General features: G+C 44.8%; 1 protein-coding gene across 1 annotated transcript; it reads left to right on the forward strand.

The window, feature by feature from the left end:
- Positions 1-233: 233 nt before the first annotated feature.
- On the forward strand, positions 234-20994 carry LOC111070016 (dorsal-ventral patterning protein Sog). The gene is made up of 6 exons (XM_022360310.2): positions 234-1717; positions 10560-10669; positions 11961-12093; positions 17358-17417; positions 17526-19906; positions 20017-20994. The coding sequence occupies exons 1-6, from the start codon at positions 1372-1374 to the stop codon at positions 20224-20226; spliced, it is 3240 nt and encodes a 1079-aa protein (XP_022216002.1). The 5' UTR covers positions 234-1371; the 3' UTR covers positions 20227-20994.
- The last annotated feature ends 1973 nt before the right edge of the window (positions 20995-22967 follow it).

Here is a 22967-nt window from a genome sequence, read left to right on the forward strand (position 1 = left end):
GCAGGCGGCCCGAACGCCCGATCGTTACCGAAACTTTGTTGCGCTCGCGTGCGCTCTCTGCAACATTTGTTTGCCTGTTATGGCTCTCGCGCTCTGGCTATCTATCCTGCTATCTCACTCTCACTCACTTGAATGTTGCTGCTCTGCCTCTGCTCTGCTTGTGCTGCTGCTGTCATCGTTGTAATGCGCTTGTTGGATTTTTAGTTTATTTATTCCATCGTCCGATACCGTGTGTGGACATTATTTAACCAAACGTTCGCAACCGCACAGCACAACCAGCCAAACATAGGGACTTACACGGCAATAATCGTGAACGAACGCACCTCACACAGATACAGACACAGAGAGACAGATAGAGAGAGAGAGAGCGAGAGAGCTTGTAGCGAGAGCCGCCACGCAGCAGCCACCGCTCTGCCAACAATATACACGGCAGTGCACACCGCGAACTATCTAGTAGATAAAAAGTCGCCGACTTGCCGACAACTGAAACTGAAATAACGCTAGGCCCAAGCCCAAGCGAAAAGCGATCCGCATCGTGCCAAAAACAGCACTGCGGGGAAACCGCTCCAAAAACCAGCAACAACAACAGAAACACAGACAGAGCCGCAACCCAACCCATCCGATACGATCCAAACCGATCCATTTGGATCCGATCCGCGCTGAGCTTTGGTACGTTCCGTTTCGATTACACTCTGTAACAACCGTACGTACCAAACCGTACAGATCTAAAAGCTTCTATGGTCTGAAAAGTGAGCGAAAGAGTTTCTGTATCGAAAGTATCTATATCACTAAAACACACACTGGAAAAAGTCTCGAAACATTGAAAACACAAAATCGAAAAAACACAAAAAACCAAAATTTATACAACAAACAAAAAAACAAAATCAAATAAATCAAAATCGGCGCGCGAACCTCGCATGTGTTATCTAATCGGCCAGAGAAATATATAGTAGGACAAAAACAAAAGCCAAAGAACACAACAAAAAATCAAAAGCTAAAAGAAAAGAAGCGAAGGAAAAGAAAGAGAAAAATAATCAAGTAGAAGTGATCGATTGCGCTACGCAAAAAGTCTATATCAACACAGTTGTCGACTCACCCTCCGCACCGCACAGTAACGTGCCGCAACACGGCATCCCACACCGCAGAAAACCCACCGCAAGGCCTTTCATCCACCAATCCATCCCCCCTGGGAGTAAAGAGAAGAGAGTAATGTGTGTGTGACCTTTGTTTTATTTATTTTTTATTGTGTATGGTTTTATTAAAAAACGTGCTTAAAAACACAGTATCCGAAAGAATACATACTAAATACAAAAATACAGTATCCGCAAATAATCAACGAACGAATCATCCCAAAAATCGACAGCCGGAGAAATGGCCAACAAGCAGAAGCCAAGTGTTAGTGACAGTGGCAGCAGCAGGGGTGGCGTGGCCTGGACGACAGCAACGGGCACAGTGCCGAATTTGGAAAGCAGCAACAGCCGGAAGAGCACCACAGACTCCACATCCACCTCAAACTCCACCTCCCGCAACAGCAGCAGAAACAGTAGTGACTCTGCAACACAGAGCTGGTCCATGGGCCGGCTGAGCCATCAGTTCCGCCACCTGCTCATCGTGGGACTGCTGCTGTGCCTCTCTGGCGGCTTGGTGGATGGGCGACGTCAAGCCCCGCTCATGTTCGAGGAGTCCGACACGGGCAGGCGATCCAATCGACCAGCGGGTAAGTCCACAGATATAGTCCATAGATATAGTATAAGTTCATTGTAGAATTCCCCCATATATCAGATTCCCATAACTGCCGTTGCATAAGTATCTGCCGCCTGCAGCCGCATTGCGCATACGCCGTGTCTCAAGCGGTAAAGCGGGGCAGGAGCAGTGGCAGAACCGGTGGTGTCAGGTAGAACTAAGTGTCAAGGCCTAGGCGGGACCTGCTCGCACCCTAATCTCACCTATGAACTGCCTCATCAACATCGGCATCCCTATTCTTGCCATAGAGATTCCTTTTTTTTTATTTTACGATATTTTTTTTGTATGCATTTTCTGCTTGTGTGCTAATCCGGAAAACGGGAATTCCCTTCCGCTCGTTGCGCTGCCTGCGCAGACGTAAAGGCGTCGCTGTCGTTGTCGTCGTTTTGTCGACCCGTAAGCTGCTTACAACACCGGCAACAAACCGTAGCAAGAGTCCAGGCACCACAAGCCGATATCTTTGGCAGGGAGGCAGGCAAGCAGGCAGGCAGTTGCAATTTGTTGCAACTCACACGCTTGATTAGCTGCATTTCCTGTTTCGAAGGCCCCCGTATTAGTATACTATGTGTACGTATGTACATATGTACATACATATACATCTTACTATTATATTCCCTAGTTACCATTTTCCGCCTGCTTGCCTCACTTTTATCTGCCCCAGCCCCTGCCCCTGCCTTTTCCTGAACACTCCTGTCCACATCTCTCTGGCGGTATGGCTTTATAGCTGTGTGGCTCTGAGGTGCCTTTGTTGTTGCATTTTCAATTAAAAACAGATTGCGGTTTACGTTGCAACGACTTTGAAACGTTTCTCGTCTTACACACAGAAACGCTGCTGCCGCTTCTGCCTCTTCCTTCTGCTGCTGCTAACCCCTGATGATGATAATGATGATGTACAGGTTCTGTGAGGCCATGTGCAAGTTCAACTTGGCGGTTAGGAACTATATCACAAAGCATCGAATAAATCAAAATCCATAAAAATGTAATGTTTTCCCTTTTCCCTGAAAGGGTAACAAAAGTTAGCTTTGCATCGTTTCCCATCCTCTGGATCAGCATAGACATCACACAAAACAGCTTGAGGGCTGTAATTGGTTTAGGCCATGATAGGTAACCAGTAAATTAGTTAGCCTCTCATACAAAGTCGTAGATGGCCCAGTCTTCGTAGTCATGGCATGTCACACTTTGGCGCCCACTCACTTACTGTATATGTTCGAATAGCCGTATGGCCAGTCAGACATCTACAACCTACCTACCTATCTACCTAGCTACCTATTCGGGCACCCACTTCTTTGACTTTTCTGTTTATACAAAGTCTTAGCATAATTTAGTCGTTGTATTATTCCCCATCCTCCAGACCTCTACAGTTCAGCAGAAATACATACTGTGCGGTGGTTTGCGGTTTTTCTCTTCTTTTTGATGATTGGCCTAAAGACCACGTAAGCCCAGAGACCAGGCCAAGACGGCCGATCAAAACTAGCAACCAATTCGTTTTGTTCATTTCGCATTTAATTTAACTGATTAACCAGCTGGCCAATAGACCCCGCGCCACCCCGCTCTGAACCTGCTCCCCCTCTTCATATCCCACTCTCTGACAACCTACGTTGCCACCATTCGTCAGCATAATTCATTTATTCAACTGTCTGCCGCCCAGTTAGGTGTTAAAAAGTTGTTAACTTATTTTTAATGAATGCGTGTAAAAATTCAACGACAAACATCAGATACAAACACTGAGATACACACACCCATATCCATACGGATGGCGAAACAAGCGGCGGGTGGCGGGACAGAGAGAGATCCAAACAGCGGAAGACCCATTCAATGAGCTGCGGCAATTTCGTTTCGTTTTTGTTTTGTTTTTACCTCTGGGATTTCACGGCAAACATATCATAAGTTTGGGGCCCAAAAAGAAAACGACAAACGAAGATGGAAAACAAAGTATAAAGATGGAGAGGAGACGCTAGGAGAGCAGGAGGGAACACGTTAAGTTGGTAAAAGAGTCAGACAGACAGACAGATATTTTCTGTGGGGCCGTCGCGACAGCCTCCCAAAATGAGCCTCCAAGCACCGCAGCCACAGCCGCAGCCGCAATCACAGGCTTAGCCGGACGTCGGTTGTCAGTTGCATGTCAGCCAAGAAGTCGAAGGGGGATGGGGCTGCTGGGACGGAGACCAGAGCTATATAATACGAAATGCAACCAATTTGTTGCGTTTGCCACACGAGAAGAGGAGGAGACGAGGCGTCGCCATCCTCCAGCCTCCGAGAGCTTCACAGCCCCGACGCACAGCGTGTGGGCTGAGGAAGCACTTAATGCCTACAAGGTGTCAAATTGCAGCAAACTCCGCTTCGCCCACCCCAAAAAAACACACACACACAACTGAAAGTGAGACAACATTTTCTTTGTGTCTGTGTGTGTAAATTAATTTGGCGAAGAGCGTAGGCCGATCCCATTACGATCCCATTGACTCAAAACTCGAATCGGAATCCGTAGGATGTGTGTTTACCGCTGTTTCCGCTCGAATGAATAAGGAAACCCAGACAGGGGGAGAGTGAGAAAAAGAAGCAGAAAGCTTTTGGGACAAAAGCTCGTCACAGGTGAAGTTTAACAGCTAATAACAAATCTCTCTGCATCTTTCGGCCAGTAGATGATAATGGCGCCATCCATATGGCGCCCTGCCCTGGTCCTGTTCTATTCGATATGGGATTCGCCATGCCTTTCATTAGAATATGGCGCATTCCTGCCATGCATTAATTATCTGGCCGTAATCAGCGCCCCCTGCCACCGCTTTTTGCCAATATAAGCGATGCATTTGTACGCATCATTTAAACTGGGGATCACAGATAGATGTACACTTTTGCAATAGAAGCGAATATTCAGAGAGTATTCAGACAATCAGTATCATCTTTAGCTCATGTTTCAGCTTAGGACTCGGCCTTACGCTTCCTTGGCAGATCTTCGGCTCTTGCTTTCATAGAAATCTGTAGAAATTCCCAAATTTAAATTCAAATTAAATGCAAATATCGTTTTAAAGAAACAATCTGCAATTGGGCATAGCATTTGCATAGCTCAACAATTAAATGTACGCTTTAATAGTCGCACATTGAGCAAATCTTTTCCTAATATGCATTTTCTCGCCCACCCACCAGAAACAGAGGCAGAAAATCACCGAAAAATACGCTTGCAAATCGCGTGTCGCGTGACGCGTTCTGCCGACTGCTGCTCTGCCCATCCTCATCGCAACCCCAAAAAAAGACACAAAATATTTAGAAAGATACATCCTAAACATATTTGTGCAACTTATCAGAGCATTTAAAATTAGCCAGAACAAAACCACAACAACAAAAATTAACGGCCAACGTATGTTCTCGTTATTGTCTGCTGTTTGTCGACATCTGTGTGGCGGTGGCAAGTGCGGGGCAAGTCGCAGTCCCAGTCACAGTCGCGTGATTTGCTTTTTACTTGCAAACGGAACGGAAGGGGAGCAAAACAGAACAGAAGGGAACGGAACGGAATGGTTGGCAATGGAACGGCAATGCAAAAACTAAAAACCGACAAAATAAAAATAGGCCAGGCTGGGGTCCTCATTTCGTTCTTATTGCTGCTGTTGCTCCAAAATCAGACAGAATCAGACAGTAAGATACATACTACGAGTACTCGTACGTGCATATGTAGTAGAACCAGCACTGTTCCAAAGATACATTCATATTATAAATTGTTTTTTTGGATCTATTCGGATGTGGATTCTGGCCATGGCATATTATTTACCATAAAGAAAGCGAAGCGACCTCCTTGGGCCAAAGATTCATTATCTTGTACATTGTTTGGCTGTCTGTTTTACCCTAACGAAACGCACTGTACTATCTCCGCTCTTATTCAACAATATAATTGTTTCGGTCTTTTTACATAAGCCAAATGCAGGCGTAAGGGAAATTTGCTTTATTTTTCGTGGCGATTTTTCTTGGCTGCAGATCAGGCGGCGCGGCGGAAACCGTGAGGAACGAGCCCCCCTTTTTGGGGTTTTCTACTGGTGTTCGCTTTTGGGGCGTTTCGCTGTCGACTTTCCCCGCGTCATGCGGTTTTTTTTTTTCATTTTTTCACTTTTGAACTTTATTTATTATGTTTTGTTGTTTTTTTTTTTGTACCTCAATGCAATCTGAGGGAAGTGGATAGGGAGGGGAGGCGTCCTAAGGGGTATTGCTACGAGTAGTACTTCTCCATCAGTTTTTTTGTTTGCTTTGGTACCGCTTTGAACCGCCTTCGATCGGGCTGTGTTTGCTCTCTCTCTCTCTCCTCAGCTGTCATAAATTATCACCACCCTGGCGAGCACAAGCGATGATGTGGTGTGTGCCCCAGAGCCCCCCATTTTCTACCCTCGGGTGGGATGGTGTGCGGGATATGGGGAGACGCATTTAATCAACTATTAGAAATCTTCATTAGAACTGGCTGTCCCCAAAAATGAAAGAAAAACGCAGGCTGCAAACGCATTTCTAGCTTTTGTTTGCTTTGCACTTAAATAATTTAATTGCTTATAAAACAAATAACTGGCGGATCGAACTGGTTCGCAGTTCGTGAACCATTTGTACAAATACATATCTCGGTTTTTATCGGGGAGTTCTTCGTTTCGTTTTTTTTTCGTTTAGATTCGTTTTGTTTTGTTCTCTGCCGCTCTGTTTTCATTTGAGGGTAGATTCGTTTGATTGATGGACTGATTGGCAGGCCAACACTCGTAGCTGTCAAATTTGAAGCAACTCAAGTTGAAAGCAGAAACAGAATCGATTCATTCACAGATACAGAGAAAGAGAGAGAGAGAGAGAAATCAATACCCCAACCCCAAAAAGAGTGACCACTCCTGGGGGGAGAGATACAGATATAGTTATACCCGTACTCAAAGAGTTTACGCCCCCTTCCGCCTTCACAAAGAACGAAAGTCTGTGGCATCCACAATTTTAATGATACGAGAAAACAAAAACCACAGTATCGTAGAGAATGACCATATCTACCAGATTGCCGAATCTGGCTTAGATCGGACCATTAGTATAGCCACAATGAAGAAACAGAATGAGGAAACATACATATTTTTGTGTACTTGCATATGTATCTGCATCTTGTTGAGCTTTAACATTTGCGCTAATTCTTTTGCTACAATTAATTAAGGCGCAAAATAAAAATAACATTAAACAAGATCCAACCCACAAAAAAGCCAGATAAATAAATATATCTATATCTATATATAAATACATATGCTATACATATATTATATGGAAGTGTGTGTGTATAAATAAATAAAAACAGTTCCGGCATGACTGGCCTGCTCTATATACAACATATCCACTGATCTCCGCTGATCTTTTAACTCAATTAAAAGCGCGTACGAGCGTCAAAGTTTTCAAAGACACTCTGTCTCCCTGTCTCTTTCCATAGCGACCTCAACCTATCTCTTTCTGATGCTGCTACTGCTGCTGCTGCTGTGCTACAAAAAATAGCCGACAATTCGACGCCGTCGCTGACTTTTGGTTCTGGTTCTGCGTTATGTGAGTCACTGCAACAACAACAGTACAATGTGGCAGCAGCAGCAACGCATTTGGCAACAATCACAATTGCCAGGCGAAAATGTCTGTGGTACGTTTTCCTTTTGGCCACTGCCACAGGCACAGGCCAGCCCCAGTCTGGTGGCAGCAGCAGCAGCACTGATGACACATGAAGTACGAGATACTTGTAAGAATATCTGTATCTGCCCGTCTTCTGACCCACGTGTGTGGCTGTTCTTTTGACTGTAATTAGCACATTGTTCAGTACAAAAAAGAGATATATTTTGTTGTCTTTATGCACGGAATAAACCAATGCTGCAATGTTGCAATGGTGCGCACCTCACTAAATAGTCAAGGGTCAAAATTGATAGAAAGGAAAAAGACTAATATTAAGGAGATCATCAAGAATAAACAATTTTTCCTCTCAGCAGTGGGTTTTGTTTTCGTTTGCTCTTTTTCTTTTTTTCCACTAGTTTTTGGAACGAATGATCTCATCTTTGAAAACTTTTGTCGCCTGCCAAAACTGCATATGAGGGGTGCAGCAGGGTAGACCCAGAGGAGAGAGGGTAATGTTATTTTTAAGATTTGTTTGCTAATGATTCGTAGGCTGCAAATGTTTGCCCAGACACTTACAATTTGCTGTGGCTGCTGCTGCTCTGACTGCAGTCCAAAAATTTTTGCGGTTTTTGCTCCACTCTCACTCTCACTCTCTCTCTCTCTGCCTCCACCATTTGTCTCCTTCTAGCTCTCCTCTTTGCGTGTTTGAGTCCAATGCACTGCCAACAAAACCAGCAGCAAAAACAGAAAAAGATACAGTTTATTTCTAGACATTTCGTCTTAAATTAAACTTAAAAATAAATCCAAATACATGTGCAGATACCACATCTACATACATATATGCTGCCCCATGTGTTTGTGTGTGGCACGCTGTCCGCCCACGCTGCCCATCCTCCTACCCAGCCGCATCCTCAGCCACATCTACCCTTGTGGCACATCAAATGTGTGTAATTTTTTACAGGCATATTTCGCATTTCATTTTGTGGTTTCGTTCGTTCGTTCGTTCGTTCGTTGCACGTTCGGGTCTTGTCAATGAATGGGATTGGGAAAGCTGCGAATCGCAACGGCAACGTCTATAACTCACAAATTGTCTGGAACGACGGGCAGCAACAACACCACATACAACCGTCAAAAATGTTGCTCTATTAAGTGCATAAACAAACAACAATTGAACTATTTTTCCAACAAATCAGCAAAAGCAGAAATAGAATTTTCCGGATTCTGTAAGTATTTTCTGGGTGTTGTTTTAGTTTTTTGGTCATACATCAAATATCTAGACAAATTTAAGAAATGAAAACAGGAAGTGGACTCCCAGAGAAATAAAACTAAAAAAAGAAATAGGGAAATGTCTAAAAGTAAGAAAAAATCCCACTTCTTGAGGAATGCTTTTTGGAGTGCACCGATCCGATCCGTATACTATATTTAATCCGTATGCTGCAGATCAGCCGATCTTTTAAAATGCGATTAACGGACATTGCTGGGGATTATCGCCTCCCACTGGAGCTGCTGCAGCTGTTACTTGAGGTTCGCCTTGCACACAGACAACAAAGTACTATACTTTCTTTTGTTTTTACTTATGAATCTATTGCGCGGGGACTATTCTCTCATTGTTTTGCTGCTGCTGCTGCTGTTGTTGTTACACTCGTATTTAAATTCTTTCGCACGCAAATAAAACTGGCGCCAATGACAACAGCAGCAAAAAAAATAGCTACTACAAAATTGATAAACGTCGCGCGTCGTTAGCGCCACTTATCACGTATACGCCATGGCGCCCCAGCAGCGGTGTTCGTCAGCGGTTCTGCTGCTTCTGCCGTTACTGCCGCTGGGTGGGTGGTTGGATTGCACAGGTGCAACAGGTGTTGCCTATTTTTGCTGTTAGCGTTTCTCCAGCTGCCTTTTAGCGTGTTTCCTATTGAGATTGTCTTCACTGAAGATTGTCCTACTGCAGAGCGATTCCAACGCGTTTCAAGCTTCAAGCACGCGTTTCCCTTGCGTTTCCCAAGCTTTTTTCAGCGTGCTTTTAGCTGCTTCCGCTGGCTAATTTTAATTAAATGCTTTTTCATACCATCGTTTCCCCCAATCCCGCCGGCTGTCCCAAAAATCAATTTCAATGCCAAGCAACAGCATACGAATTTCCATTTTGGCTGTTTCTAGTTTCTGTGTTCGTTTGGCTTTAGATTTTGGTTTTGGCTCTTTTTGGTTGCTTTTCGTTTTATTTCGATTCGATTCGTTTACATTTTTTATGAGTGGCGCCAAGAGCTTTAGCATAATTTGGATGCGATGCCATGTCGCGAGTGTGCTGGTAATTAAAATATATTAATAATCTAACGCGTCGCTTCGCTTTGCATACGGTTTGTGTCATTTTGTGCAAAGCTGTGCCTGTGCCGCGCGCGCAGCCAATTAACGATCTGAAAAATCACAAAAACCACACACAGAAAAACAAAACAAAAAGAGTTTACTAATGAAATTGAGACTATCGAATTGGTTGCTGGTACCCTAGCCCCAGCCCGAGCCCCATGCCGCAGCTAATCCCGCCATTTGACACTTGTTGGCGCCCAGTTGGTGGCTGTTCTTCATCGCCTTTGCCATCGCCATCGCCTTTGGGTTTTTCAACTTGTAATTGAAAACGCTGCCGGAAGCGCTGCCCCAACGCCTCTAAACGAATGTGGCGCCACAGAATTCTGGTGCCACAGCCGTCTCTGGCTTGTGGCTGCTACCGCTGATGTTGCAGCTTTTGGCTGAAAAAGTTCTCTTGGCTGCTACAAAATGGAAATTTTGATTGCATTTGCCCTGCACACCCTGCACAACGTAGTATGAATCTGAGTCCAGTCTCGTGTCTCCTGGCTCCATTTCTGAGATGTGGATCACTGGCTGGGACCCCCAATCAATTGAAAGTTGTTCGATTGAAGTTAATTAGTTGTTTATCGACTGACAATACCCCTTGCCCCCATATGGCGCATTCATTGTGGGCGTCTGTCATTTGGTTTATGGATTTCCATTATTATATTGTGCGACGAGTACTAGCCTTGCTTTGCATCATCAGTCCCCAGTTCCCAGTCAGTTTCTTTCCGTACATAAGCCATTGTAATCGACTGGCGCCAGAGCAACCTGAAAAACATATATACTATATGTATATACCATATATACATAAATATACCAAATATGTATGTATAGAGATCCGTAAATGGCAATTGAGGAAATTAATTTTTTTTTTTCGTTTCCCTTTTTGTTTTCAGTTACCGAATGTCAGTTTGGCAAAGTTCTCCGTGAATTGGGGTCGACCTGGTATGCGGATCTCGGACCACCCTTTGGGGTGATGTATTGCATCAAATGCGAATGTGTGGCGGTAAGTAAACAAAACAATCCTAGCATGAATCGAATAAGAATGCTACCAAAACTAAGATAAAGAACAGAACTACATATGCATTCCATATTCCATTCCTTTCCGACCGATGTGCCTAAGAACCGATTGACTAATGATCGTTGATATTCGGTACAAGCCAAACGCCAAAAAAGAAATGACAGAGCGGAAAAAACAGCAAACGAATGGAAATGATTGTGTTTTTATTTCGGTTTCGGGACGCGCCTAATTTATAGCATTTTCACGCATGATTAATATCGATTTGAAAGCTCTTTCTGGCGATATATTACGGATCAGAGCCAAATATTCTTTTGCCAAAGCAGCAAAAAGCAAACAGCAAATCGGAAAAACGAATTCTGGCATTCTTGTGGCCTGCCCAGGCCTGTTCTGGCCGATCGAATTACGCAAAAAAATACGCAACCGCAAAGAGATGAAGACTAGAATGTTGCACACTCTCTTGATCGAGGGCACCGTAACACTCGTGTGTCCTCGAGTGCGGATGAATGGGACGTTATGGGATAGAAAGAAGATATAGGGGCGTCGTCGGGAGACAGAAAAAATTAATTGACGCCATCAGGTCTTCAGGCTGTTTGCCGTCATGTTGTTGGTTTTGTAGTCTGCGAAAGACCAGACAGGGGCCAGATATGTGTACGTACATATACCCGTATATAATATTCAAAAAGTCGGTTTCCATGGATACATACGAGGGCGAGTTTATTCAGGTATATATTTTGTCCGTTAATTTTTAATGTGCATTGCATAAAAGTCAGCTTGGAAATTAATTAATGATAATTTATGTTGGCTGCAAGCGTCGCAAATGAGCACATCATAAAATTTTTTAAAACATGCTGCTGCTGCTGATTGAACTTTAAGGCACACATAGCAAGCGGCAACACCATCAGCAGCAGCAGCAACCAATAAAAAATAATAATAAAAAGACACCGAGAGAAACATCAAAAAGGCAAAAAAAAAATATGAATAAAAGTATACAGTAATTATACAAAAAAAGGGCAAAAGATAAACATATACATATATGTTTGTACATATATTCGTAGATTTCTATATTTTTATAAACTTTATATTAAGCAACAGCCGCCGCCTGATTTAGATAAAATTTAGTTTCTGTTCCAGTTACTAACAAGTGGAATAAATCACTAACAGGTGCCATGCCTAGGAATCTGCATTACGACCGAACCAAACATAACCGAACACTAATTCCAATTAGTAGTTTTTGTATCTGTATTTCAATCTCTCTTCTGTTTTCTCCATATTCCAGATACCCAAGAAGCGCCGCATCGTTGCACGCGTCCAGTGTAGGAACATTAAGAACGAGTGCCCGCCGGCCAAGTGCGACGATCCCATCTCGCTGCCCGGCAAATGCTGCAAGACCTGTCCCGGTGATCGCAATGGTAAGTACATATCATTTTAGCTATCCTTTTTCGGGGGAAACACTTCTTCCGATCCAATCAATCCATCAACCAATCTGAACATATTCTAGTGATACATTCAGCGCTGTCATTACCACCTTCTGATCTATTAAGATATGATAAATCATCACAAGGCGGCGATCCCTTTTTCGGGATACAAATTTTCCAAACTGATTCATGCCCATAAATTCTGGAATATGTTTCAATATTTTGACACTTTCAATTTCCCCGTCCGATATCTATTTGATCGTATAAATCTGGATTAGATGGAATAACCCACAGATCCGACAGCTCTCTGTATCTGTTTGTTTCGATATATACATATATACCCCATGCATATATGTAGGTGGGGCCTTCTTCTATATAGCCATGAATAATTAAGCATAGCATCCACGGCAGCTGGCTGTGTGGACAAACGACGAGTGAGACAGACAAACGAGATTCTATGATGCTATTCGGCATCGGCGGTGTCCATCTCATTCCCCCTGCCTCGCCGTGTCACCACATCCTCTCACTGTCTGATACATGGCCGAGTTGGTGGCCGAAACGCGTAAATTGTTTATGAAAAATTACTTGGCCTGAAATGAAGGTCAACACTACGCAATTTATATTTCGTTTTTATGTCTCAGTCAGCGTTTGTCAAGTATTTTCATTTGAAAAGTGGTCTCTTTGGGGCACACATGACGCATTTCGAAAGGCTTTAATAGATCAATTATTGTACACTCCAAAGAGACAGAGAGAGCAGCTATGTATATACATTACATACATATAATATAAATATAATATAAATATATGTATCTATACGATCCGATCTCTGAAGTTAAAGCTTGCCCATGAGAAGTGGAGTGGAGATATTTTGCGAAATATCAAACCCAAGCAGTTGTCAGACCTCCTCTCTATATACTACATATAATATGTCTGTATACGTATGTTTCCTACAGATATACATATGTATATATAAATATATATAATTTATGATTGGGTATATGGAGGAGCATAGCTGAATCACTGTTGGCTTTGGCTAATTTTCTGCATGTATTGAATTCACAACGAGAAGGAAAGTTTTGAGTCGCTTCTGTGGACGCGACTCTACTTTTATACCCGTACTCAGACAGTATATTAATATGTGAGATTATGATATTTGTGGAATTTCAAAATAGTATACATTTTAAATTTTTTTTCTACATCTAACATCTAAATCTACTTCTACCATGAAGATTGTACATCTACTCCGCCTCCAACTAGGCTATTGGTGCTGATCAAGAATATATATACTTTACTTTTACCAAAAATATAATATACCTCTTAACTCTTCGAGTACGGGTATAATTAGAACAGATTTTGGTCACAGATTTCTCCGCTCGCTCTCTCTCTCTCTATCTCTAACTCTTTCTCTGCTCTTCTCTCTTTTCCTCTCTCTATGTGACATTTTTCACATAATCAGGCACAGTGCTGCTTGAATTCCAGTGCCTGTCCCCAAAGCTGCAGCCTGTGGTGGTTGCCTGTGTGGCATGGAGCAAACTGGTTCGTTGCCACCGAACGGGAATGGAAGTGGGTAGTGGGTAGTGGGAATGGGGATGGTTGGTATGGGTATGGGGTATGCAAGGAAGATCGGCTTTGGCATCACATCATTAGTTTCCATTTTCTTGCAATTTTTCATTTGCTTATGCAAATAGCCGTTGACCCCATCGAGACCTTCTACTGCTACGATCAAAATTGCCCCTTCTCACACAATTTCACTTTTATTGAGTTATTTTGTAGCTTTTCTCTTCTCTTTTTGGCCAAAGGGCAGAGCCTGAGACCGAGCCACAGGATGGGACACATCAAGAGGCTGCCACTGAAAGAGACTCCCAACGACCCGAACCTGCAACTCGTTTGCCATAAATAGTTAGATGGCGCGGCTCCAGCTCTGTCCAGAGGATACTCTTTGGCTCTCACGCAGTCAGCCAGTCCAGTCCAGTCAGCCATTCAGACAGTTGGCCATCCAATGGACATCCATTGGCCATCCCATCCCATCCCTGGTTCCAGCTTTTGTACAAAAATTTGCAGCATCAGCGGAATCAGCATCAGCAACTACTTGCAACGACCGTTTCCAAAGTTATTTTGTGCCTAACTTGGATTTTTCTGCCTTCATAGTTGACTTACAGTCAAACCTCGCGAGTGTTGCATCCCGGCAAGGGGCACTGAATAGCGGCTGTTTCTCTTAGTGCGACACCACTGTGGTCCCAGTTGTCAGCCCAGGCCCGGAGCTGGTGCCAGAGCCGAGGCTGCTGAAGCTCATGACATGGCCATATCAGCCAACATCAGCAATCGCCTTCCTTCGTTAAATGTCCATTTCGGGATCGAATCTTTTGGCTCTTCTTCACTGTTGCTATACTCTCCTCCCCCTCACTCTCTCTCTCTCTGTCACTCTATTCCAAGCGATCCAATCCATCTGCTCCATCTACGCTCTGCTGAGCATTAATTTATGCCAGTGCTCTGTTGTTTTTTTTGTTCATTCGTTCATTTTTATAATGACATAACTCGAGCATTTTAACGCTTATTAAATTATCTCATTTGCCGCCACAAACGGCGGGCGGTCCCAAACAGATACAGAGGGAACGAACCGAGGGGAAGGAGTGGCAGTGGGCAGAGTAGCGGGGTATATCGCCAGGTAGACAATAAAAGTTAGTGTTTTCGATTCCAATCGATTCCAATGGCTGCTGCTGCGGCTACGATCCCATTAAGCGAACCAAACCAAACCGAACCGACAGCACGTTGACAATTTAACTTGATGACATTTTTTGTGGTCAGCTGCTCTTGGTCGGTGTTGCCTTCCCTGTCCCTTCCCCACTGTACTATGTAGTACTTTCCCTTCCAAGTTGGGATCGGAGGATCGTCGTTCCCAGCAACTTTGTAGTAGGGCAGGGTATGAGACCGGGATTGGGATGGGCCTGCGAGCCACAAAAGGATCGACTGAACCAAATTCATTTTTATGGCCGGGCGTGAGGTGCGCCATCGAACAATAAAATCTTCAACTTTATCTTTATCGGTTCTGCATCGGCAATGGAACTGTCTATTATGTTGGGCATGTCTCTCCGCACGTCTCTTCGCACTCTTTCTACCTCTTCAGAGCAGCAAAAGTAGAGCAGGCGTTCTTACGGTTTGTTTTTATTGGAGATTTTCGGATATGCAATAAGCACCGAAGAAATAGAGCTAACAAGGGACTAGAACTATTATCTAAATCAAATGATCTAACAGAGATAAAGAGAGAGGGGCAACAGATTAGTGTAGATCGGCAGTGGGGGAACTCAGGGTTGGGGGATCGCTGGGGGAACTGTAGCAATGATAAAAGAAAAGAAAGATTTGTTAGTGTGTGTGTGTTATGGGATGAAAAGGCATACTTTTTCTAGGACTACTTTCACGACTCTCTTTTTCAAGTCCAAAGAGGAAAATCCTATTCTTCTTAGGACATTCGTCCTAAAAACGATTCCATTCCCATTCCCATCTGCTCTGCTTGGCTCTGTTTTTCGAACCGGAACCAGTTAACTTGCCTCTGTCCGTCTCTGTCCCTTTGGTTTTCTCTATGTAGCTCCAAGCTCGACATACACTTTCAAACGATTTTTGTTAATGAGCTGCCGCCGACAGAGATTCTTTTTGAGGGGCAGGGACTGGGGGCACCACATACCAAAGCGTCGAGTCAATGCTGAGGTGTCGTTTGTCTCTCAGTCTTGGCTTTGTCGGCTTCGCTGTCCCCTGTCTGCTTAACCCTCACTCTTCGCCTTCCCTTCTCCTGTTTACCTGTATCTTGGATGGGCAACGTGTCGATGGCTTTGTAGCCCGAACGAAACTCATTTATCTTGGCTTATATAGGAGAAGAGCCCACAAAAACGAAACTAAAAATTTCATTCATCTGCAAGCGCGATTTAAGGGCAGATTCCTTTGTCCGTCCGGCCACGGCCTGAGGACGGCATGGCCCGAACCAATAAGCCCCAAGAATGTAGAGCCACATATTGAAAAAGAAATAAAGAAAAAGCCAAAACCGACACTAAGAAGACCCAAACGCGGGTCCCTAGTCCAGAAGTGGCTCGTATTAAGATCAGGCGATAAGATCGGACAGCAGCCGCCGCCGCAGCCGCCACTGCCGCAACAGTAGAACAGGGATGGGGTCCAGGGCCAGGGCCAGGGCTTCGACCGGGGCTCAATAAAATGCTACACAAGGTGTCAGATTTGTCGCCCTTCATTATGCGATGGCGGCAAGAAGTTCCCGTCTTCTGTTCGAGTATTCTTTTCACATTTTTTGCGGCTTACGAGCTATAAAGCTGGGTTCGGGCTAATGTTGTGCGAGGATGGTGTTGCGGTTCGGGTTGACGGCCTTCGAGAAGGAACAGCATAAAATAAGCAAAATGCCAATGCAGCATCATCGACTGCAGCTAACGAAGGAGAGGATCGGAATGGTTTGGTTCGAATGGGATAGGATCGAATGGAAAGGCACTGCTCCAATGTTAAATGATGTTTTATAAGAGAGACTGAGACTTAGAGAGAACTGCTCCTCAAAGGGCATCCCAGGTTAGCTTTAATCAGCTTTTGTCAGTCGTCTGCCAGGCTGCTTCCACTTCTAACGAACTCAGAGACCTCGACCCGAATGCCGAGTGCCGAGAACCGCTGATGGTTGTTGAAGGTGATTTATGTGGCCTCTGGGCCTCAGACTTCAACTCGGGCTGGTGTCAATCAAGTCCCCTGCCGTGTACCCCGGTATCGGTCCCGGAAATGTGTCCACCTACTTTCACGCCAAGCAACAGCAAATGAGCGTGACATGTGGATTCCAGGAATTCTGTGGCATTCTCAGGCATTCACTGGCTATACTTGTACGAATATATATAGGGCCTCTATACGTTCGTACTTCTCTACCTGCCCTAAATTTATGCACGATTAATGAATGCCACCTGGGTAGAACGGGCAACGAGACGAGACGCGAACCGAACCGAACCTACCCGATCCTCTCTACCTGTGATCCCCGCCATTCATTGAGGAGGATCTACATACATATGACGCATCAGCTTTCCAGCCGTTCACTCAGCATTCCCTCTTCCAGCCATTCATTCAATCGGACCGACAGAGAGAGAGAGAGAGAACAGGATAGCAGGAAGAATTCCTAGGGGCCGGTGCATTGCTTTGAAGCATTTGTTTCCATCTAAATTCCATTTAAGGTCGTGTCGTGGCTTATCTGACAGAATCTCTCATTTTCTATTCTCTTCAATTTGCAGATACGGATGTGGCCTTGGATGTGCCAGTGCCCAACGAGGAGGAGGAACGCAACATGAAACGTAAGTAGTGATTCAAGAAACATACAAACCTCTCTTATACGTCCATCCACCCATCAACGTCTCCAATGCTAACCTCCGCATCTCCAAACCATCTCTTTCATTATTAAGATTACGCTGCGCTGCTGACGGGCCGTACATCGTATTTCCTCAAGGGCGAGGAAATGAAGTCCATGTACACCACCTACAATCCGCACAACATTGTTGCCACCGCCCGTTTCCTGTTCCACAAGAAGAACCTCTACTACTCTTTCTACACATCGTCGCGCATCGGCCGCCCGCGTGCCATTCAGTTTGTGGACGATGCTGGCGTCATACTCGAGGAGCATCAGCTGGAGACGACCCTCACGGGCACCCTCAGTGTCTATCAGAACGCCACTGGAAAGATCTGCGGCGTGTGGCGCCGTGTGCCCAGGGACTACAAGCGCATCCTGCGCGACGACCGGCTACATGTGGTACTACTGTGGGGCAACAAGCACCAGTCGGAACTAGCCCTGGCCGGGAAGATAGCGAAGTACACGGCCCTGCAGACGGAGCTGTTCAGCTCGCTGCTGGAGCCGCCCCAGAGCCTACCCGGCAACAAGTTCGATTCCATGCTGGCCGGAGCCGGTGGCACGGCCATTGTCTCGACCAGCAGCGGGGCGGCCTCCTCCATGCACCTGACCCTGGTCTTCAACGGCATCTTCGGAGCGGAGGAGTTCGCGGACGCCGCTCTCAGCGTGAAGATCGAGCTGCCAGAGCGCAAGGAGCTCATCTTCGATGAGGTGCCACGGGTACGAAAGCCTTCGGCCGAGATCAATGTGCTAGAGCTCTCCTCGCCCATCTCCATTCAGAGCCTGCGCCTCATGTCCCGCGGCAAGCTGCTGCTCACCGTCGAGTCTAAAAAGTACCCACAGCTGCGCATCCAAGGCCACATTGTGACGCGGGCCAGTTGCGAGATCTTCCAGACACTGCTGGCGCCACACAACGGCGAACCCGAAACCCGGAGCAGCGGGCTGGCCTGGGTCTACCTCAACACGGACGGATCGCTGGCCTACAACATCGAGACGGACCACGTGAACACCCGCGACCGGCCGAACATCAGTCTGGTGGAGGAGCAGGGCAAGCGCAAGGCCAAGCTGGAGGATCTAACGCCCAGCTTCAACTTTAACCAGGCCATTGGCAGCGTGGAGAAGCTCGGTCCCAAGGTGCTCGAGTCCCTCTACGCTGGAGAGCTTGGCGTCAACGTAGGCACTGAGCACGAGATCAGCCTCATCCGCGGGCGCCTGGTACCGCGGCCCGTGGCCGATGCCCGCGACTCCGCCGAGCCCATTCTGCTGAAGCGTCAGGAGCACTCTGGGCTGGCAACCAGCAACAATCAGTCTGGCCATGCCATGGGCATGGCCTGGATGTCCATCGACAATGAGTGCAATCTGCACTACGAGCTGACGCTGAGTGGAGTGCCGCCGCAGGATTTGCAGTTGTATCTGGAGGAGAAGCCGATCGAGGCTATCGGCGCACCGGTGACACGCAAGCTGCTCGAGGAGTTCAACGGCTCCTACTTGGAAGGCTTCTTCCTGAGCATGCCCTCCGCGGAGCTGATCAAGCTGGAGATGAGCGTCTGCTACCTAGAGCTGCACTCCAAGCACTCCAAGCAGCTCCTGCTGCGCGGCAAGCTCAAGAGCACCAAGGTGCCCGCCCACTGCTTCCCCGTCTATACCGACAACAACGTGCCCGTGCCCGGAGACCACAACGACAACCATCTAATCAACGCGGAGACCAAGTGCTTCCACTCTGGCCGCTTCTACAACGAATCCGAGCAGTGGCGCAGTGCCCAGGACGCCTGCCAGATGTGCGCCTGCCTGCGGGGACAGTCCAACTGCGAGGTGATCAAGTGCCCGACTCTCAAATGCCGCCCCTCGGAGCAGCTGCTTCAGCGTGAGGGCGAATGCTGTCCAAGCTGCGTGCTTAAGCGGGAGACAACTGCCGCCGCCTCGGATTGGACACAGTCCCAGGGATCATTCCCCTCCGCCTCATCCTCGCCTGCGGTTAATGGCAGCGATGAGCTGCTGCAGCAGCAGCGACGCGGCTGCCGGCTAGGTGACCAGTTCCATGCTGCAGGCGCCAGCTGGCATCCGTTCCTGCCTCCCAATGGCTTCGACACCTGCACCACCTGCAGCTGTGACCCACTGACGCTGGAGATCCGCTGTCCGCGGCTCGTGTGCCCACCGCTGCAGTGCAGCGAGAAGCTGGCATACCGCCCGGACAAGAAGGCCTGCTGCAAGGTCTGTCCTGAGGGCAAGCAGAGCAGCCCAGCCGGTGGCAAGATCGCCCCAAACAATCCCAATGTGCTGCAAGACCAGGCCATGCAGCGATCCCCGCAGCACAGTGCCGAGGATGTCCTGGCCGCTGGCGGCTGCAAGGTGGTCAATAAGGTCTACGAAAACGGACAGGAGTGGCATCCTATTCTAATGTCGCACGGCGAGCAGAAGTGCATCAAGTGCCGTTGCAAGGTAAGTTTCGATCGAAAGATACATACATATATGTGCATATATCCCATTCCTCAGACTTCTTGCTTGGCAATGACTAATCCCTGAATATTATTTTTCTCTGACTCTTATAGGATTCCAAGGTGAACTGCGATCGGAAGCGCTGCTCACGATCCACTTGCCAGCAGCAGACGCGGGTTTCTAGCAAGCGGCGCCTCTTCGAGAAGCTCGACTCAGCCCCGGCTATGGACGAGTGCTGTTCAACGCAATGCCGCCGCTCGAGGCGCCATCACAAGCGGCAACCGCACCACCAGCAGCGCTCTAATGCCGCCTCCAGCAGTTGAGCGCGGATCCGCCGTGAGCAGCCGTGAGCAGCCGGGAAGCAGCGGGAAAGCGAAGGATTCTTGGGCCACACACACACTCAGTGCGGTGTGTGCAGGGCCAGAGACACCTATATACACACATACAATTCACATATACCCAGATAAACACACCACACACACACGTATACACACACACACACACACACACACATGCGGGGTTGCATAGATCGTTGTTGTTTTGTGGCAACAATGGAAACTTGTATTATATAAACAAATGAGAGGGCAGAAAGAGCAGGAGGAGCGAGAATGATCCCCAGAATGGACATACACCCTTCAAAAGATCCTCAAAGAGAGAGAGAGAGAAGAGAATCCTCTCATACAGAAGGAGAGCTTGGAAGAGAGCAAGAGATAGAGAGACAGACAGAAAGAGAAACCAGTGCAGTTTTGCTTTAAAATTCAACAGGGCAGAATTTTTCTTTGAAAAGCATTTTCCGAATTTCTTTAACCAACCCACCCACCCTTTCCCATCCTGAAAAACAATGATTAAAATTCAATTTTAATTTATTACCAAAACGAATTAAAGAAGATAATTCGATTGAAAATGAAACTGTACTGAGTTTTAGAAAAACAGTAAATTCGTGGAATTAAAGTCCACAAAGAAAAAGGATAGCAGGAAAGAAAAATATTCAATATTTCAATTTATTTAAATACTAATTTAAATTTAAATTTGAAATGCAGAAAGAGTAAAAAATACAACAGTTTGTGGGAATATTTAATGAAAGCTAATTATTCTAATTATACATACATATGTATGTGTGTATAAATTACATATATAAATACTATATTTTTTTATATATACAATAAATATATATATATATATATATATATATATATTTATATATATAATATATATACATATATATTCGAAAAATATATACATATATTTATCACTTATGAGAAAAAAACACAGTGGGAAACGCATTTGGCGCATTACTTTATACCAACCCAAAAGTTTCAACTGATTGACTGAATGGCAAATATAAAACTAGTTTTTAAGAAAGCTTTTTTTTTTTATTTTACGAAACAAAACGTGAAAAACGAACATTATATTTTACTAATTGTTACTCACACCAGCATACACACATACATTTAGAGATTTACACACTAGTGTTGGGTAAAGGGTTTTCACTTTAGTGAACAAGCTCACTTCACTCACTGAAGTGAACAACTCTTTTTTTTACTCACTCATGGCCAACCCAACTCTATTTCACAGATACATTTAACAGAAATTCTTTAAATAATTAATTTTTTAAAACAAAACAAAACGATACAAAAAAATAGCGAAAATAATTCTAAAAAATGCCATGTACACATATTTATACACACACACATAAAAATACAATTGAAAAAAACATTTACCGCAAAAAAAGAAAGTGTATTAATTTTTATTCTATTAAATTATTCTTATTATTATTTTATGTTTATTATTATTATTACTTTGATTTTTTTTTATTTTGTATAGATAATAATATATTATATTATAATTATACATTATTTTACAACTAAAAATAATTGATTGATTATTTGTAATTAATTAATTGCCAGCAAACACATATTTAAAAATCTTGACAAATTACGTACAGTTAGAGTTGAACAAAAAATGAAATGAAAATTTAAAATCAACAACATCAAAACACACACACACAGAATAAAACAAAACAAAATATAAAAAGAGATATTTTTAATTTTTATTATTATTAATTGGATAAAAGCATTTGGGGGGACACACGGACCAGAATCCATATTTTTCGACCGGAACGTTACAAACATCTGTCCAATTGAATAACACCACATGGAAGGAAGGGTTACTGATCTATATTACTGATCTGTTTACTGATTACTGAGCCAGAGATCTTTCTACATATTAGGCAACTCAATTTCAAAAGAGCAGTTTACCGCCAACATTTACAGACTGACAGACCGACGGACGGATGGATGGATAGTCGGTAGTTTAAAGAAATTATCTCTCAGTTTTTACATCCGACACACAACACTTAAAATTATCCAAATGGCTCTTATGGCCTTGAGTATGATGATTGCTAAATGCCTTTTTTTCGGTTCAACCAAAGACAATATAATAATAAGATGCGTAAGATTGACTGATTGGAAAATAAAAATTTACCTATTGAAACGACGCACGCTAAATACCCGAATAACAATTGCTAGTACATATGTTGCTAGTATGCTCATTATATGCATACATTCTATATTCTGTAAAAAACCGTATGCTTGCAGGCAGATCTAGAATGCTTGACAATACGTGTGTACACGTATCAATGCTAAAGTCTTTGGCGCGGCACAGTGGGTAATCAGCCGAAAAAGGGTTGCACAGGTCAAAAAATATTATGAGCGCTTTGGATAAAATAAAAAAACGCTTCTAGAAGAAAATTTTTTCAGAGAATATGAGATAGTAGCAATTAAAGTTGAAAATGGTTTCAGTGTGAAATAATGTATTGAGCTCTTATTCGCTTATTAATTTAGCCAGCTGATCTAGGCAATGGACCCACTGTGCGAAAGCATGCATATGCATGTGCAGACGAAGCCGTTAGGCAGCGGGCTCGCTGTCAAAAACGAAGCGTAGCCGAAAACAGAATTGAAACCCCGCCATAGAACCGGTTTTTTGGTCGCTCATGCAGCATCTTGTTATTGTCTTTGATACAAGAGAGCGGCTGGCTCTAGAGCTGGCTCCAGGCTTTCTTGAA

Source organism: Drosophila obscura, unplaced genomic scaffold (assembly GCF_018151105.1).
Source record: "Drosophila obscura isolate BZ-5 IFL unplaced genomic scaffold, ASM1815110v1 contig_28, whole genome shotgun sequence".
In the NCBI taxonomy this organism is placed as follows: Eukaryota; Metazoa; Arthropoda; class Insecta; order Diptera; family Drosophilidae; genus Drosophila; species Drosophila obscura.